This window comes from Guillardia theta, assembly GCF_000315625.1.
Source record: "Guillardia theta CCMP2712 unplaced genomic scaffold GUITHscaffold_124, whole genome shotgun sequence".
Taxonomy (NCBI): domain Eukaryota; class Cryptophyceae; order Pyrenomonadales; family Geminigeraceae; genus Guillardia; species Guillardia theta.
Genome location: NW_005434550.1, coordinates 196980 through 207628, shown reverse-complemented (window position 1 = coordinate 207628; position 10649 = coordinate 196980). Strand labels below are relative to the sequence as shown.

The 10649-nt window shown below is 50.4% G+C and overlaps 2 protein-coding genes across 2 annotated transcripts; one reads left to right on the top strand and one right to left on the bottom strand.

Annotated features, from left to right (window-relative positions):
• Window positions 1–711: 711 nt before the first annotated feature.
• Window positions 712–4802, top strand: GUITHDRAFT_118293 (hypothetical protein; the record flags this gene model as incomplete). The annotated part of the gene is made up of 7 exons (XM_005822513.1): window positions 712–774; window positions 832–1622; window positions 1684–2033; window positions 2082–4279; window positions 4493–4576; window positions 4622–4683; window positions 4733–4802. The coding sequence occupies 7 exons, from the start codon at window positions 712–714 to the stop codon at window positions 4800–4802; spliced, it is 3618 nt and encodes a 1205-aa protein (XP_005822570.1).
• Window positions 4803–4993: 191 nt separating this feature from the next.
• Window positions 4994–8994, bottom strand: GUITHDRAFT_146412 (hypothetical protein; the record flags this gene model as incomplete). Its single annotated transcript, XM_005822512.1, has 14 exons — window positions 4994–5191; window positions 5238–5282; window positions 5332–5452; window positions 5495–7063; window positions 7109–7282; window positions 7330–7428; window positions 7477–7568; window positions 7615–7704; window positions 7772–7943; window positions 7997–8129; window positions 8293–8356; window positions 8499–8751; window positions 8772–8867; window positions 8924–8994. 14 exons carry the CDS (start codon window positions 8992–8994, stop codon window positions 4994–4996), a joined length of 3177 nt encoding a protein of 1058 aa, XP_005822569.1.
• Between the last annotated feature and the right edge of the window lie 1655 nt (window positions 8995–10649).

The window sequence follows — 10649 nt, the reverse complement described above, 5'->3', positions numbered from 1 at the left end:
CCGGTAGAGCTGGATGGTCCTTCATCAGTAGAACGAAGAAGATGATGAGCAGGTATCTAGGGAACAAGGGCTGTACTGTTTTATCTTCTTTCTGAAGCATGCCTCCTCCATGTCGCTTATGTCGTATGCGCCGAAAGAGAGGAGAACTGGGATGGACAGAAGAGAGATTGCTTACTGCAAATAGCAGAAGAGAGAAGAGAGATTGCTTACTGCAAATAGAAGAAGAGAGATTGCTTACTGCAAATAGAAGAAGAGAGATTGCTTACTGCAAATAGAAGAAGAGAGATTGCTTACTGCAAATAGAAGAAGAGAGATTGCTTACTGCAAATAGAAGAAGAGAGATTGCTTACTGCAAATAGAAGAAGAGAGATTGCTTACTGCAAATAGAAGAAGAGAGATCGCTTACTGCAAATAGAAGAAGAGAGATTGCTTACTGCAAATAGAAGAAGAGAGATTGCTTACTGCAAATAGAAGAAGAGAGATTGCTTACTGCAAATAGAAGAAGAGAGATCGCTTACTGCAAATAGAAGAAGAGAGATTGCTTACTGCAAATAGAAGAAGAGAGATTGCTTACTGCAAATAGAAGAAGAGAGATCGCTTACTGCAAATAGCAGTTGAACCAGAATAGCAGTTTAACTAGAATGAGGAGACATCACAATTTGTTCACCTGAGTCACGTTGCCAACAGGGATCAAACTGTGTCCAGGGAGCCATGTCGCTCGTCACTTGTTTGCGTTTACTTTTGCTGGGCTCAGTTATCATTTCGAGCACAGAGGTAAAGATCGACCTCCAAACTGGATGGGTGATTCTTGATCCTTTGGTGTCACTGCAGGGGCTGTGCTTCACTTCTCGGCATATCGTCTGCCTTGATAGCAAGAAGACAACCGTGTGCCAGCACTCGTGTCTGCGGATTGGAGGAGGTAACGGAGGTACGGATGATTTGAACGCATGGGACGTAGCCCTTGAAGTTGCAAAGGAGATTGTCGAGAAGTGCAGAGATCAACTCACGAATGCCATCATGCAGCAGAATCAGAGCGACATTCTTAAGTTTGATATTATGGCAAGGCAAAGCGAATATAATCTGAATCGTTTATACGCAATGAGGGAGCAAAGTCAGGCTAAAAGCACAGGCGACGAGATCAAGGCCGCAAGGGCTCGTCAGCGAGTCGCGGAAGCAAAGCTAGGCTTGACGTTGTGTACGAGGGAGGCAGAGCTTCGGGAGGCTGAAAGCACAGGCGACGAGATCAAGGCCGCAAGGGCTCGTCAGCGAGTCGCGGAGGCAGAGCTTCGGGAGGCTGAAAGCACAGACGACGAGATCAAGGCCGCAAGGGCTCGTCAGCGAGTCGCGGAAGCAAAGCTAGGCTTGACGTTGTGTACGAGGGAGGCAGAGCTTCGGGAGGCTGAAAGCACAGGCGACGAGATCAAGGCCGCAAGGGCTCGTCAGCGAGTCGCGGAGGCAGAGCTTCGGGAGGCTGAAAGCACAGACGACGAGATCAAGGCCGCAAGGGCTCGTCAGCGAGTCGCGGAGGCAGAGCTTCGGGAGGCTGGAAGCACAGACGACGAGATCAGGCCCGCAAGGGCTTCGTCAGCGAGTCGCGGAAGCAAAGCTAGGCTTGACGTTGTGTACGAGGGAGGCAGAGCTTCGGGAGGCTGAAAGCACAGGCGACGAGATCAATGCCGCAAGGGCTCGTCAGCGAGTCGCGGAAGCAAAGCTAGGCTTGACGTTGTGTACGAGGGAGGCAGAGCTTCGGGAGGCTGAAAGCACAGGCGACGAGATCAAGGCCGCAAGGGCTCGTCAGCAAGTCGCGGAGGCAGAGCTTCGGGAGGCTGAAAGCACAGGCGACGAGATCAAGGCCGCAAGGGCTCGCGACAAGCTACAGGAAGCAGGTCTAGAATTATCGGTAGCAATTGCGCAGAAAGAGCTGAAGGAAGCAAGTAAGGACGACGTTGATCGCTATCAGAGGCAACTCGACTTCAGCCTGTATGCTCTCAAAACACATCGAATGTACAGCGGGACAGAAAATTTCTTTACGGGTAAGTCTGAGTATTAGTTCCGATTACTTTTGACCAGTTGATTGCTAGCTATTCAAGACCTTGCCAACCAAGTCGACATGCATGAGGTCATATCGTCCTTGAGGCGATACCTTGCCAGATTTCTTGACCGGCAAAGAAGCTTGGAATCATCAGCGGGGGAAGCCAGCAGGCTTTTCAGCATATTGAACCCAATCAACACACTGGTACAGGATGCAAATGACGTAACAGCTACCACTCACTTGTGCGTGATTGAAGCTTGTTCTGGCAGTGGGAAGTCGTTGTGTGCTGCTGATTTCTTTGTGCGAAATTCAGACCAGTGTATTTATTTTCTCTTCAACCCTTCGAAGAAAGAAAACAAGCAGAACTTGTACCAAAACGTGTCAAGCATCACAAACTTGATGGGCTTGGCCATGAACTGCGACCTTATCTCGTTGATTCGGTCTACAACTCCTACATTGAGTACTGAACTTCTTGGAGTATTAGATTTTGATTTGAAAGAAAGTGAAAGGAAGTGGTATTTGTTGGGAGCTCTTGGCTACTTGTGGAAGGAGACGACTACCGTTGCCCCTGTCTCTGTCAAGGAAGCGATGAACTGGAAACAGCGATGGGTTCTGATGGATGAGACCATTCCTCCTGAGCAGGACTTCGCAGCGATCGCCAAGCTGGTGCTCGTCAAGAGGGTGTTGACAAACGCAAACATTCACTGCATTATGTTGGGGACGAACACTTTGGTCATGAATATCGATAAGATTCCAAGGAGCTCCGAGTACAGTCGCGATGAAGATCGAACAATGGTATGCTTAACTCATCGCTCTCTACCTAGGTACATCTTGCCGTCGAGCAAGGACGAAGAGCTGTTGAAGAAGTTTTTCGGAGAGTCACGGGTCTCTCAACTGTTGGACAACGTCAACCCATGGCTCTGCTCGCTTTTCTTGACTAATTTGAGGCGATTCCCCGAAATCAAAAATCCATCCAGTTTGATTCGAAACATCTCCAGAGCGGTCCTGCTTAGGGTAAAGCGCGACAAAAGGAGCCTGAAGGACGAATCTATCTACTGCATGTTTCAGATTTCTGCGCATGAACCTGTCTCTCAGTTGCACATCTCCAAGGGGTTTGCTCAGCTAAATGTGTGGGACAGCAATTTGCCACGGCGGGGCAGTAAAGAATCTATGCCTGAAATGACTAGATTAGAAAACGAGGTGGAATTGAGAATCCATGACACTCCTCTTCCAGAACTGACCGCGTCTTTCCCACCTGCTGTGCAAGATCCCATCACCGTGGCTGTTTGTGCTGGGGGAGGACGGCCTTTCGGCCAAAGATCAGCGCTTCAGGTCTTGCAGGGCATCCACAAGCAGAAGGCAGTTTGGAGTAATCCCATCCATGTGGATGCGTACAAGCGAGATGCGAACGAGTTAGAGTCATTTGGTGCAGTTGTCCTGATGATCAGCAGCTGGTCTCCCTGTGAGGACCTTCTGAAGAATATCGCTTATCACTGCGGCTTTCCAGAAGACCAGCCAAGTGTAGGTGAGATTCTTGCTTCTGTCAGAAACAAGAAATGCTTCATGCGAATCCTCAAATCCTGCGTATCCAACTTAGCTCCTGTACGATGGAGTGAGCGGAGAGACGCAGCTTCGCCGTTCATGGGCTACTACATCTGCAACCAGGACAGACAGAAAAGGGACGGTACCTTTACAGGACCAACCTCTGCAAGCAAGAAATCATTGATGGGAGGAGCGGAGTACAAGAATTGGAATTCTGCACTTACCCCTGAACAGTTGTCAAAGGTGCTCTCTAAACTGTTGAAGCAGGATCTGGATGTTAATGTGTGCATGGTTCTGGAGATATCAATCAATGTGACAGAGAGCAATCTGAAAGGAATCATCAAGAATACTGGCATTCAATGCAAGACTGAGTGGCTTGTATTGCATCTCAAAGGTGAAGGCTGGAGATCCTTTTCATTTCAGATTGATGCATTTGATGATAATCAGACGATGAAAAGAGACGAAGAATGCGTTCAAGAGCAAGCAGGGGTTGATCTGGAGCTTGAGCCTGTCAAACGAAAAGTGCTGATGATCATTGAGATTGGAATAAAAACTCAACCCTTCTGCGGTAAAGGAAGATATGATCAGTGCCCCAAACGGAAGAAGCGAAGAGATCAACGTGGAAAGAAGGAAGGAAAGCGTATCAGAACCAACAAAGAAATGAAAAGGAATTGTCGACAAGCAAAGAAAGTGCGCAGGAATGCTGTATAATTTCTGCAATGCTGTATAGGGTGGACCTGTTAGTCACGGGCAGGACTCGCTGCACCAAGGAAGATGCCTTCGCTTGCTCCGAGGGCTTCCGAGTCACAGTAGGTAGATGCAGCCTGCGAGGGGGAGCTGAGAAGACTTGAGAGCTCCGAGCAAGGGAGGAGGGAGCGAGTGCTGGCGTACAAGGTGGGGAGCAGTCGGGATGGGCAGGTGGAGCAAGAGCTGCAGCTGGACAAGGACGGCAACGTCTTCGGCAAGAAGATTATCTCGTTCGACAGGAGCAGCGCACGGCAGGTGGGACCGGGGGACGGAGTTATGTCGCATCCTGACGCATCCCAGCAAGGACTGAGGTGTGAGCTCGACCTGGTGATGACCCGCAAACTGGGAGACGACAAGAGCATGTGAGGACGTGGCAGCAGGGCAGAAGCGACAGCAGCTGACCTCCTGCAGATGCTGCGAGATGCCGAAGCAGGTGCTGCAATGCCAACCTCCAGGCTTCTGGATGGAAGGAAGAGTGTGAGCAGCTGCTACCGTCATGTTGCTAGGAAGCAGCTCGCCATCGCCGTCGGACGATAACCAGAGAAGGAGGGGAAGGGCGAGAGCGAGGAGGCAAGCAGAGTTAGACTTAGCAAGTTTACAAGATATCATTGACGACAACATGGACACCTTCTGGTTTTACAGCTCGGTCACTCTCAACTCTCTTGCCGGGATTCAACGAAGCATCTTGGCCTGCGCTGGTCCCGTGCGAGAGCGGATGAGCCTGTCCCGGCGCTGCCTCTCCTGCTCTTGAATCTTCCGACGTCGCTCCTCGATCGCCTGGACCCAGTCAACGCCTAGAGTCTCTTCCTCCTCCTTCACCTGTCGCTTCAGCTGTGCCTGTCTAAGCATCTTCATCTCCGGCAGTGACTCCTGCATTCATTTCTTAGCGACCAACCAGCCCTCGACCCTCGCTTACGTCCCACTCGTCACGTCTCGTCAGCGGATCATCGCCCCTCTGCTCCTGTCGGCGGCCCGTCAGCGGGTCAGCATGCCATGCAAACACGCGTCACCTGTAGTCGCCGTGCTGGGGACTTGCTGGGCTCGCTATCTGACAGGCTGAAGGTGTCCTCCGACTCGTGTTCTGAAGCCTCCAGCGAGTCTTGAGACTCTTGCAGCGCATGTCTCGGAGACCTGGACAAGGTTCAGCGAGTCCAACGCTTTCGCAAGCCCTACCATTTCTTCATCTCTGCAGCCCCAGCTGCCTCCTGCTCCTCGAGCCTCAGGTGGAGCAGGGAAGAGCTGAGCTCATCTGAGACGCGGAGCTCTGTCATGGAGTCAAGATCCTGAGCCTCTGCATCGCTCCTCGACATTGACACGCCACGATCCCTGCCCTCGTCGTCATCGTCACCATCGGATTCGCTGCTGCTGGGGCTCATTTCGATGGAAGGGACTTCACTGAGAGATCGGAGAGAGCTGAGGACCGAGGAGTAGTTGTCCCGGGATTGTGCTTCACGATACTTCTCGTCGCTCGTGCGGTGCCTTTCGCGAGAAGAGCCGATCTCCTTGGATGTCCTCGATGAGTTAGGGGAGGACGAGAGTTCCGGCACTTGAAAGGGAGGGAGCCCCCAGCTGGATGATGACTGCTGGGATGGAGATGAAGGAGGTGTGTCCGAGAGCTCTAGATCACTGTCATCTGCAAGCTCCTCCCCAGCTCTCCCTATCTCTACATGCAATGCGTTCCGTCCGAGGTCGTTTCTTTGCTCTTCATACCCAGATGAACTCGCTGCAGAGAGGCCTCCGACCTGAGACGCCATCTCCTTTCTGTCTTTTGCTCTAGCCACGTCACCGGAAGCGACGAACGAAAGCTTCATGTCAGTCAGCCTTGAAGGGAAGGGCTGTGGACTTGCTTCCTCCATATCCGGATTGACGAGAGTCGAGCCCTTGCCCGACTCAGCCCATTTGCTTTCCATTCGCCGCTCAGCATAGGTAGATGAAACGATTGCCTCAGTACTCAGTTCGCTATCTTCTTTCACATCATCTGCCAACTGCTGTTGGCTGTGGCTTTCGGCAGCATGGGTTGGTTGGGGAGGCTGAAAAGCGAGGTCAGATCCTCGTTCATCCCTTTCTGAAGTCCATCCTTTCTCTACAACCGTGAGCGATGGCTGGTTCTCGTCAGTGCATTCTTCATCATCAGCATCGACATCGGGTTCTAAATCATCCTTCACATTTTTGTCGTCTGCAGCCTGCACAAGTGCGCTGCCACTGTATCGAGGTGCAGGAAAACTTCCCAGGTCGATTGTTTGACCTCCTTGTGTCAACGGCTGTGTCCAGCCTTTAGCTTGTGTGCCACGACTTTCGTGCATTGTTAGGATGCGATCGATCTGAGACAAGAACTCATGTTGCTTTCGTGAATGATCCGATGTTCCCTGTTTCTCTTCTTCAGCTATTTGGTCACCTCCATCAAGCGGCCTTTCCTCTTCTTCATCAAGCGAGTCTTCTGAAGATAAAGCTGTACCAAGTGATGAGCTATGCGCTTGATGCAAGTGTTGCAAATCAATCACAGCCTGGTGGCTCGTTGCTTTTGGCTGCACATCAAGGTCGTCAGGCTTCTTCACGTCGAGATCTGCAATCTGTCGGTCACGTTGGAGCTCATCGTTCTTGGTCAAACGCTCGTTTTCTGCCTTTTTGCCATTACTCAAGTACCCATCTTGTTCGTACTGACGCAAAATTTCCTTCCTCCGCAAGGTGAAGGAGTCTTCAAGGTCACAATCCCTGTTCAACGGCTGTGGGGCATCCAAAGTCCTGCACTGATCTTAACAAGAGGACAACATGCGCTCTAAAACTCACTGGTCATCTCTCGTAATAGCCTGTTCAGCCGGGTCGTGCTCAGCTCCATCATCTTCATCTAACGGGCCAAGAAGGGCATCGATCAGGTCATGCTCTTTTTGCTTTTGCGATTTCTGGATAGACATTCTCCTCGACTCCTTGGAATGGTATGCGTCCCAAGGCGAATCGCTTTTTCTAAAAGAGATCAATCATCAGCCAATGGAGCACAGTTCTCAGCATACTTGTAATATTTCTCCTGCTTCGACGACAGCCTGACAAGGTCTTCCATAACTCGATTTGCTGTGTTTCGTTTTTCAAGCCAACGTTTCGCCTCTGTTTCTCTGCACCGAGCTGTCAGCAAACCAGAAAAAGCTGAGAGATGATGAAACCTTTGCTTTGCTTTCTTGTCATCATTGTGAAATTTGATGCTTCTTTGCATTTCTTGGCTTGCATTGATCATGCTCATTGCCTTTGCTGCCTCCTGTGAACAGATGAAACATTCGAAACTTGAAGCATGAAAATATCACGTGTGCATTCACGATACAAATTTCTCCATTAGCATCGAAGAGGCTGTGTGGAACATTGTCTTTAACATTTTGGTGATTATGGCGGAAAATCTGAAACGATTGTAGAGTTGTTCAAGTCAATAATCAGCAAAATCAGGACAGCAGAAGGTGGGCAAACCTGAACTGCGTGGAATCTTGTCTGCCCGTAATCCTGTTTATGTTTCTTCGATGCAAGAAGACGGGGCTGACTTCCAAGTGGTTGTGATTCAGAGACCTTGACCCGCTGCGTGATCGTAGTACAAGCCGTGTACTGCACTTGCTCCTGCTGGATGAGACTGTTCGATTCAAATCTGCCAAGGTCAACGTCACTCTCCGGGAGGATAGAAGAGAGAAACTGAGTAACCGACGATCAGCTTGTGCTCGTATCCTCTCTCTCTCTGCCTCGATGGTTCTTGTCCGTTCAAGCCTCTTTGCATTCCTCGATTGAATTGCAAGGGGGCATTGCGACTGCTCTCTTTTCTGGTCCAGCACAGCCACTGCAAAAGGGCTCAGACAACGATGGCATTGCAGCAATGGAGGGAGCACATTGATGCCGAAGTTGCTCGATACGTCGAGCCTCCAGGTCTTCCATCCTCCTCTCAGACGCACTCCGCGAAGCCTTGAGCTCAACTCAGTCACAGCGGTTCAAGATCGACGAACCTCTGCAACAAGCATTGGGGCTGCTACGTGCGCTGATCCAAAATCCGATGCAGCATCCGACATTCTTGACGCTGTGTATTACGATTCAATATTCGACACGTTCGCAAAAGAAGAGCGAGGTACCACGAGAGATTGTACTTTCGATTTTTGCCCTCATCTAGAGGTCGGAATCACTTAAGACACAGATCTTAACGTCAAACTCTCACCTGCATCTCAACCATATTCTGTGCACTCATACGTCGTTGCTCTTCAATCTCTTGCTTTTTCCTGATAGTTTCTCGGGACTTCTTGCTAAAAGCAAGTCTTGCTTGCTTGATTCTTTCCTGCCTTGCCTCGTTCCTTGCCTCTCGAAGTAGACGCTCTTCTTCGTTCGGACTAGCAACAATAAAACCGTATCCTCGGTTGTCATTTCCAACAATGAGCACATCATTTCGGTCCTTGTTGCTTGAGAGTGAGCCCCTGTTGGTTCTGTTCATCACCATGGCTGGATGGAATGTTGCACACAGCGAGTTTTGAAGAACTGCTCTTGCAAGAGCTTCCAGCCTGCCACTTTCAGGACCGAGTACGCTAAACGGCTGTTCAAAGCATAGACCAGAACAACTAGCAAAGGAAGGTATGTCAGATTCGTAACCTCTTTGATTTCACTCGAGTGGTGCTCCAATCACGAATGTGCACCTCGACATCCACCTGCACCTCCTCCATGTCCTTGTCTCTCCTCCCTCCCTCTCCCTCCTCCTCTCCTTCACCCTCTCCCCTCCCCCCTCTCCCCTCCCCTCCCCTCCCAGGCGCTGAGCTTCATGGGCCCATTTGGCGGGAATCCAGCACGTTTTACTCAACTAGAGTCAAACCCCCCCTCAGTACATCCGGACCCAGCCGCCGACGCCGGCCGGGCCCGATTGACTGTTCGTCATTGGCTAAAGTATTTAGTTATCAGAGGAAGGTATCCTTCGGATACCCCGACCCCACCACCCAGTTTTCATTCTACTACCCCACCCTTTGACTGCAGTTGTGGAGCCAGAAGGCATCTCTACGTCTTTACCCAACAGTCCCTGGTGTAAGTGGATGATTCGATGGGGTGGGTACACCTGATTAGTGAGGCTCCCAGGAGGGGGTACTATGTACTAGGAAAACAAGGTCTGAAAAGGGGGTAGGGTACCCAGATGATGGGAGATTTGGGCTGTGGGTGGTAGTCTGGTCACTTGGAGGGGGTGGATATGTGGTCCTGGTGGGTACAAGAATGGAAATGGGGGGTGGTTTAGGATTGATTCAAGGGGTGATGTCAGCAAGAAAGTTAAAACACTCACCAGGGTGGGGGGTCCATGTCGCTAGGACCGAGGTGCTCTACCCCCTAGGAACCTCATTAGTACCTGACTATCCCTACCAGTTTCTTCCATAGCCGTAGTTAGTAATCAGTACGGGTACTACCCCCGCCAAATACTATTTTCTTGCCCACCAAGATATGGTATCCTCCATAGGACACTAGGTACCCAAATACGTACTGCAACCTTCGTTTCCTAGAAGTCGGTCCTATGGTCCTATGACCTGAGTTACAAAGTTGTGCGGGGATGAGGGCAAGGCGTTGAAGACCATGGCATTTTCCTTTTGATGCACTTGGGCTGTGAGCGCGGGGTAGGAAGAAGACTGGCGAGACGAGGAGGAGAGGGGAGGAGGAAGATGGAACAAAGGGAGACAGATCAGGGGTGGGGGGAGAGAAATCGAAACAAGAGGGTATGAAAGAGGGGAAGGGTGGCTATATTGGAAACCTATAAGAAGGTTCCTTTGAATTCTCAAACACATGAAGGAAAGACTGGACGTGTGAGTATATTCAGGAGGCTCTCACAAAGGCTCTTCATATCGTCATCTAAGAAAGTCTACCATGATTTGGATGAAAGATCCGTCCTTTTTCTGATTTCTTATGGCTTTACTTCTCGTGCCGATTGGTCTCTGGATTGAGCTTGGCTGGTTTTGATAACTTTTCAGTGCTGCACTGAGAGGCGACAACCATGCCGCAGCTCAAAATCAAATTCAAAGACAACCAGGTGCACGATTTTTCCCAACTGCAGGAGCAGACTGAGGGTAAAACCAACGTCACTACCGATGCTCTGTTTGAAAGGCTTGCAAGCGGGGCAGCTGCTGCGAAAACAGGCAGTCTTGAGCGAACGGCAAGCACGCATAAGAGGAGCTTCGAGGAACATGTGCTAGACAAGAAGCTTGCAAAGCAGGCTAAGCTCTTGGAGAAGAGAAACGTGGTTGAGAGGAGGAGGAGCGTTACCATAGGAACCCTGTTTGAACGTACTCCCTCGACCATTAATCATACAGATTCCTGGGTGCGAGTCAAGAAGACTAAGATTCATCTG